The sequence below is a fragment of the Rutidosis leptorrhynchoides genome, chromosome 3, assembly GCF_046630445.1.
Source record: "Rutidosis leptorrhynchoides isolate AG116_Rl617_1_P2 chromosome 3, CSIRO_AGI_Rlap_v1, whole genome shotgun sequence".
NCBI classification, from domain to species: Eukaryota; Viridiplantae; Streptophyta; class Magnoliopsida; order Asterales; family Asteraceae; genus Rutidosis; species Rutidosis leptorrhynchoides.
The window spans coordinates 294,824,547-294,832,865 of record NC_092335.1 but is presented as its reverse complement, the minus strand read 5'-3'; the positions used below and the strand labels follow the sequence as shown (position 1 = coordinate 294,832,865).

Here is an 8,319-nt window from a genome sequence, read left to right as displayed (position 1 = left end):
GAACAAATGTAGGGTTGGCCTCGGATTCACGAACCTATATCATTGGTTTGTATATATTAAAACGTATAATTGTAATCGAAAAATTTATTATATTTTAATTTATATATTACATATTTAATTTGCGTTTATATCCAAAATGGTTATTATTTATATAGTTATATTAATATATCCATACTTGTTTAATATTATATGTAAAAATCAATAGTTTGTTATTTGTAAGTATTTATATATATAACATTAGTAAGTTTGATATATATAGTTATATGAAATTTTAATATAATTATAGTATACGTAATAAGTATATTTCATGTACAAAATATTTATCTGCTTAAAAGGTAGTTTTTGAGATTAACAAGGAGAATGTTAATAATCATAGTATTTAATAATAATACCTATTTTGATAATAATATTAGTAATAACAATATTAATAACAATAATTATAATTGTAACTAGGGTGATGATAACGATAATAATAGTTGGTAACTACTACTTATATTAGCGGTAATAACAATAATAACTAATATTTATAATACTTATTAATAATATTTATTAATAATTAATAATACTAATACTAATGAAAATTTTATTACTTAACGATAATAATAACAATAATACTTGTTCTAATACTTTTTTTTGATATTAATAATAGACAATATAATAATAATAATTAAAATAACAATAATAATAACAATAAGTAGTAATAATAAAAGTTTTAGTAAAAAAAACTACCTCAAAATAGGGAAAAAAATAAACTGCTCGCGACAGGACTCGAACCTGCGACCTCTCGTATAACAAACTCCTTGCTGAACCATTGAGCTGCTTATCCCTTTCGGTTTTAATACACGACCTATATCCCAATAACCCGTTCCTCTCTAACTTGGCCCAAATCATAAAACATAAACCAAGTTTCGGCCCAACCAACATGGCCCAACAATTTAATTTTTCCAAACCCACTTTATAGTCTAACTTAATAATTGGTTTGAGTTTATAATTGTGGATCGACATAAACAGTGGAACCGGGATGCCATCAACATTTTTTTTTTGCGCGTCGTAGGACAAATGGGTCTTGGCTTTTGAGATTGAACATCACAAAAAAAAATAAATAATAATAAAATTGAGTAGGGTCTCGCTTAGTTTTTTTTCTTCAATAGTTAAAAAAAAATTTAGTAACAACAGGAACTGAATCATCGAGTTGTGGTTGTGTGTTTTCAAACAGAAACGGAAATTAAAAGATCATAAATAGTTGCAGCCGTAGCAGTTACAAATGGGCTGTTCAACGGTTGTCGTGGTGGTTCATGGCAGCGGTGGAGCTGCAAGACAGAAAGACAAGCAGAGTGATGGAGGTCGAGTAAAACAGAAAAAAAACAAAAATAAATAAACAGCAACAGGTTACAAGGGTTCGGTGATGGTGTCACGAAGAAGAAAGGAGAGAGAGAAGAGAGGTGGCGACTGTGGTGTTGATGGTTGGTTATGGTGTTGGGTTGTGAAGGTGGAGGTTTAGGTTTGTTTCTCGGATCGAAAAGGAGGGTAGCATTAGTTGATCGTGGTAGTGGTGGTGTGATTATTCATCATGAAACAGAAGGAAAACAGAAAATAATAGCAACAGTTTTGATGGTGATAAAGATATTCATGGGTTTGATCAGCCAAGGGTTTTTAGAGAGAGAGATGATAGGGTGGTTGTCGAGTTGTTTTACAAATGAAACAGAAAATTCCATGGCAGTAGCCTGTTGTAGTTGAATGAGAGTGATGGTTGTTCGGATAAATATGGTGGCGGTTTGGGTGGGTTGTGGTGGTGTATGATGATGGATATCTTGAACAAACAATTCAATCGAATGGTGATGGTGGCGATGGTGTTTATTGATGGTTGGTGGTTTGTATGATGGAAATGGCCGATGATAGAAGGTGGTAGATGAAGTTCATGATAATTTTGTTTGTTGTTTTGGTTAGGAAACAAATGGGTTTTGGTTGGTTAAAACAAGAAACAAAGAAATAAGTTGGTGATGGTTGTGTCCATCTATCTCCCCTGTACGTGCTCCTTAATAAATTGGCACATAATAGGTAGTGGAGAATGAAAACAATAATATAAATAATATAATAATAATTAATAATAATCACTCATAACAAAGTAATCTATATGTTTCAATTTGATACAGTAAAGCATCCGAGTTTTTTTTGGTTTCTTCCTACCGACAGTTTATCACTGATGGCTATATCGTGTCCATTGCTAAACAGTTAACGTATAAAAGTGTTCCTAAAAAAATCCAAATTTTTAGATTAAATATATTTAATTATTTCACTCATTAACTGTTTGAAACCTGATAAAAAAGGTTCAATAATTATTTATTTTCTGTTCCAATTTATATGTACGGAGTACTAATATTTAAACTTAAAAAGGTAAAAATATTTTTAACAAATCTAACATCTTCGTAATCGATTTATAGTTCAACTTTTATTTTAGTCTTTCATGAACATGTAATATATCTATATTAAAACTATCGAAACATCAACCGGGTGTTACTGACGTTTAGTAATTATGCTCGAACTCATTCATTTTCCAATTACTCTCTCTCTAAATATAATCAGTTTTAAATAGCAAGTTTTATCACATAAATATATATTATATATTTTTAAGTAATTAGATTTAATATTATTTTATATATTTATAAGTAGTATTTATATACATATTTATATATCTAATTACATTTAGTTGTTCGTGAATCGTCTAGAACAGTCGAAGGGTAATTGCATTCATAAAAATAGTTCAAAATCTTTGAGACTCAACCTAACAGACTTTGCTTATCATGTCAAAGATATTAAATCGTATCGAGAGTTTGATTTAAAATTAGTCGAAATTTTCCGGGTCACTACAGTACCTACCCGTTAAAGAAATTTCGTCCCGAAATTTGATCGAGGTCGTCATGGCTAACTATAAAAATGTTTCCGTGATGAATATAAGTTGATAAATAGAGTTTTATCATCATTTAGTAATATAGATAAAACAATTTGATTACGCTAAGAGTATAAGTGAAGGTATCGCAAAAGAGTGAAATGGGTAAATGTATATTCGTTTTAACCGATGATGTAGTTATGATTGATTTTCGGAATTCAAGGGATTTAAAGAAAATTTTCGTAATAAGATTTGGTTCTTCGGCGATTAAGGAAATCAAAATCTTCTTTGATTAAATACAATAATCTGTTTCGTTTGATCTGTCGGATATTTTACTATAAATCCACCCCCTTCTTTTCCATACCTCACATCTTCTATTCTTCCTCCTTAATTCATACTTTAAAACATTTGTCAATATGCTCCATCCCGTTCTGATCATTGATATACTCTTAACTTTCATATCTATCATTCTCCTCTTTCATCTACCACCAGAAGATTCTATTTACTTTTACTATACTCTTGAGTTTATAGTGTTTCTAATTCTCCCGTGTCGTTATATTGCTATATGCATTAACATATACGATTTATAATTTCTGGGTGGTTGTTGGGTTTTATATCTTCCCTTATACTTCGATGTCCCTGCTTCTGTTTCCTATAATCATTGTTATTCATAGTTAATGCTCTCTCATATTTGCTACGATTTATACCCCAAATTTAGAGTTTGAAACTTCATTCTTTCGTTTCCTCTTCTTGCCATTATGCATCGCATGTAATGGTTCAGAATTTGTAGGTATGAGGTTTTGGATGAACATAGTTAATGTTCTAAGAGAGAAAATGTAATAGCACGATTTTGATTGGTTAAATTATCAGAATTTAAGAGAAAATATAAAACTATCAGGAAGATATACTCTTGATATGTTTGGAGATTAGATAGAATGTAAGAGTCGTGTAACATGGCACATGATGATGATGGTACTGTGAATCATCACGTTTCATTAGAAACTCAGCATGACTTACCGTAATATAATCACGTTGATCAAGTGTCATTATATTATACTAACTCATGATTCAGTTCCCAACACTACTTTAAAAACATTCACAATTTAAACTCGAATTTCAAAGAAATTTAGAAACTAAAGTAGTTTCCTTTATGATGTAATATAGATAGCACGAAGAGATAAATAATTTCGGACGAGAATATTTATGAAAATATCCTCAGAAATATCGAAGATATTTATGATGATATTTTGGAATTTCTAAGTTCGATGATTGATGAAGAAAGATTTTCCGCAAGATTTTAACATGAGTACGGAGCTAGATATTCGTTGAAGGTTTCACCGGATCCAGAATTACATGGTTTCTTTGAATATATGGTATGGTCCTTGTATTTGGCCTTGGTCTCCTTCATGGTTTGCTCAATCTGTTCTTCAGTACTAAATTTTCTATCTAGCGTTCCTAACACTCCTTTCTTTATCATCAAACTTTTGGCCGTTTAGACCATCTACAATTTTTCTGTTTCCTCTGCATTTAATGCTACGATATCTAAATCATCGGTTATCAATCCGAGGTGGTTTCAGGAGGATTGTGTTTTTAGATGATTAAACGCTGATGGTAATATGGTGAAGGTTCCCCGGTAACAGTAAAAGAGCACACATATATATCAAAGTTATAATAAGGCTATTTCGAACGAAAAGTCGAAGTTGACTTGTTGGAGCTGTGACAAAATTGGCTAATTTGGAAAGAGATTGAAAAGTTATTTTCGGTAATAATAACGCTAAAGGAAATTAGCACAGTTACGCGTTAAACGTTTACTCAGTTTCTGAGAGTTTTCAGGTGCATAACTATAAGCATCAATCTTTTCTTACGTAGATGAAGTGCGGTTGGTTCATCCTCTCGATTGAGGTGTTTTCAGGAATCATGAAATGTTTGAACGCAGAATGGAATCGTGATGATACGAATGGGGTTTAAAATGAAATCAAGTGGCAAACTTGAAGAATTGTTTAGTTTCATATGTTATAATCAATATTTTAATTCATTTTAATTGTCCAGTGTTGGTAGTCCACAGTTGATAGTCCACATTGACAGTCCAATAATTCATATACAGTTTAATATATAATATTCGAATTAATTAATACGTGTCGTAACCCGTATACGTCTCAGACTCGATCACAACTCAAAGTATATATATTATTATAGAATCAACCTCAACCCTGTATAGCTAACTCCCGCATTACTGCATATAGAGTGTCTATGGTTATTCCAAATAATATATATAGATGGGTCGATATGATATGTCAAAACCTTGTATACGTGTCCCGATATTTAAAGTGTGTAAAAATAAATAACAGAAATTAAATGACGATAAATAAAGTGCGTAAAGTAAATAACAGAAATTAAATGACGATAAATAAAATTGCGAGAATGTAAATTGCGATAATTAAACTGCGATAAATAAATTGTGATATTTAAATTACGATAAATAAATTACGATAAAATAAAATGTAATACAGAATTAACAGTTAGCTAGGAACAGTTAGCTAGGATTTTGTTAGCGTGAATTCTTAACAAAATTTCTCATAGTTAATTAGTCTGTTTCTAAAAATTTTTATTTTATCAAATGTTTTCTTCATTATGCCACTTATTGGATTCTGATAGGTCAAAATCTAAATTTAAAATTGAATGAAAATGGTTATTCTGCGGTGAACGGATACGGATACCGGTGGTAGATGAAGTTCATGATAATTTTGTTAGTTGTTTTGGTTAGGAAACAAATGGGTTTTGGTTGGTTAAAACAAGAAACAAAGAAATAAGTTGGTGATGGTTGTGTCCATCTATCTCCCCTGTACGCACTCCTTAATAAATTGGCACATAATAGGTAGTGGAGAATGAAAACAATAATATAAATAATATAATAATAATTAATAATAATCAATCATAACAAAGTAATCTATATGTTTCAATTTGATACAGTAAAGCATCTGAGTTTTTTTTGGTTTCTTCCTACCGACAGTTTATCACTGATGGCTATATCGTGTCCATTGCTAAACAGTTAACGTATAAAAGTGTTCCTAAAAAAATCCAAATTTTTAGATTAAATATATTTAATTATTTCACTCATTAACTGTTTGAAACCTGATAAAAAAGGTTCAATAATTATTTATTTTCTGTTCTAATTTATATGTACGGAGTACTAATATTTAAACTTAAAAAGGTAAAAATATTTTTAACAAATCTAACATCTTCGTAATCGATTTACAGTTCAACTTTTATTTTAGTCTTTCATGAACATGTAATATATCTATATTAAAACTATCGAAATATCAACCGGGTGTTACTGACGTTTACTAATTAAGCTCGAACTCATTCATTTTCCAATTACTCTCTCTCTAAATATAATCAGTTTTAAATAACAAGTTTTATCACATAAATATATATTATATATTTTTAAGCAATTAGATTTAATATTATTTTATATATTTACAAGTAGTATTTATATACATATTTATATATACATATATATATCTAATTACATTTAGTTGTTCGTGAATCGTCGAGAACAGTCGAAGGGTAATTGCATTCATAAAAATAGTTCAAAATCTTTGAAACTCAACCTAACAGACTTTGCTTATCGTGTCAAAGATATTAAATCGTATCGAGAGTTTGATTTAAAATTAGTCGAAATTTTCCGGGTCACTACAGTTGATGGCAAAATTCTTTATCTTTATATATCAGTGGAAAATGAAGCTTTTGGTTTAGTTTTGATCGCGGAAAGGCATAAAATACAAAAGCCGGTATATTTTGTTAGCAAAGCTCTTGCAGGAAGTGAAATAAACTATGCGCTAATTGAAAAGTTTGTGTACGCGCTTATTTTAACATCGCGAAGGTTAAGAAGATATTTTCAAGGGCATCCAGTGCATGTGTTAACTAATTTGCCGATCAAGCAAGTCTTAACAAAACCAGAGATATATGGTAGACTCGCATTGTGGGCAGTTGAGTTAGGTGCTTATCAAATATCTTACCTTCCATGTAGTGCTGTTAAAGGTCAGGTTATGGCGGATTACCTCGCTGAAATGTCTGGAGAGTTAGAGGTGATCAATGAGCGAACCGCGTTAAAACCAGTAATTGGTAAAACTTGAGATTTGTTTACTGACGGTGCCTCATGTGCAGAAGGTGCAGATGCGGGTTTAGTTTTGGCAAGCCCAAGTGGTGAAGAACATACATATGCGTTGCATTTTAATTTTGATGTAACAAATAATGAAGCAGAGTATGAAGCAATACTTGCTGGATTAAATATTGCGCGAAAAAATGGATATCACTAAGTTGCTAGCATTTATAGATTCGCAGTTAGTAGCAAATCAGTTTAATGGTTCTTTTGATGCACATGATTCTTCTATGCAGAAATACTTGCAATTGTTACGAGAATCGACAGAGCGGTTTGAACATTTTGAACTTTCCCAAGTGCCAAGAAGTCAAAATAAGAAGGCGGACGCTCTGAGTAAGTTGACCGCTCTGACGTTTTCGCATTTTCAAAAACAAGTGTGGGTTGAGGAATTGCCAAGCAAGTCAATAGATAATGACTTAATGGTTGCATCTATTGAAGAGAAACAGCCAAATTGGATGGAGCCAATCCTGCAGTATATCCGCAATGATACTTTGCCAAGTGATAGCCGCGAGGCTCGTTTAGTAAGAGAGCGGGCACCAATGTATGTCATTCAAAATGATATTCTATACCGCAAATCGTACTGCGGGCCAATGATGCGATGCGTTGGACCAATTGAGGCAGAAATGATAGTGAAAGAAGTGCATAACGGCACTTGTTCACTGCATTCAGGCTACAAAACTATTGCAGCGAAAATCATGCGGATGGGTTACTTTTGGCCATCCCTATACCGCGATGTGGCGAAAATTGTTAAACGTTGTAAAAGTTGCCAAAAGGCATGCTCTACAGAATCGAACGCCAAGGCATGATATGATTCCTGTTAATTCGCCATGGCCATTTCACAAATGTGCTATTGATATTGTGGGGCCATTTCCTGCAGGGCCTGGCAATGTTAATTTCTTGATTGTCGCAGTTGATTATTTTACTAAATGGGTTGAAGCTAAGGCGGTTCGCACTATCACTGGGGTGCAGGTACGAAACTTTGTGTGGAGTGCATTGTCTGCAGATTTGGCATTCCGCGAGAGTTGGTCAGCGATAATGGAGCACAAATAGCGAAAGATCCTTTTAAGACATGGTGCGCTGATTTAATTATAATACAAAAGTTTACATCAGGCGCTCACCCATAGGCTAATGGTTTATGTGAAGTAACCAACCGCGACATAGTAAGCGGTATTAAAAAGCGGTTATGCGAGAAGCGAACTGGTTGGGTAGATGAACTACCCAATGTGCTGTGGGCACACCACACAACTTTTAAGAAGAGCACAGGAGAGAC

The 8,319-nt window shown here is 32.3% G+C and overlaps 1 protein-coding gene across 1 annotated transcript; it reads left to right on the top strand.

Moving 5' to 3' along the window:
* The first annotated feature begins 7,192 nt into the window (after positions 1-7,192).
* LOC139901031 (uncharacterized) lies at positions 7,193-8,099 on the top strand. Its single transcript, XM_071883773.1, has 2 exons — positions 7,193-7,754; positions 7,927-8,099. Exons 1-2 carry the CDS (start codon positions 7,193-7,195, stop codon positions 8,097-8,099), a joined length of 735 nt encoding a protein of 244 aa, XP_071739874.1.
* The last annotated feature ends 220 nt before the right edge of the window (positions 8,100-8,319 follow it).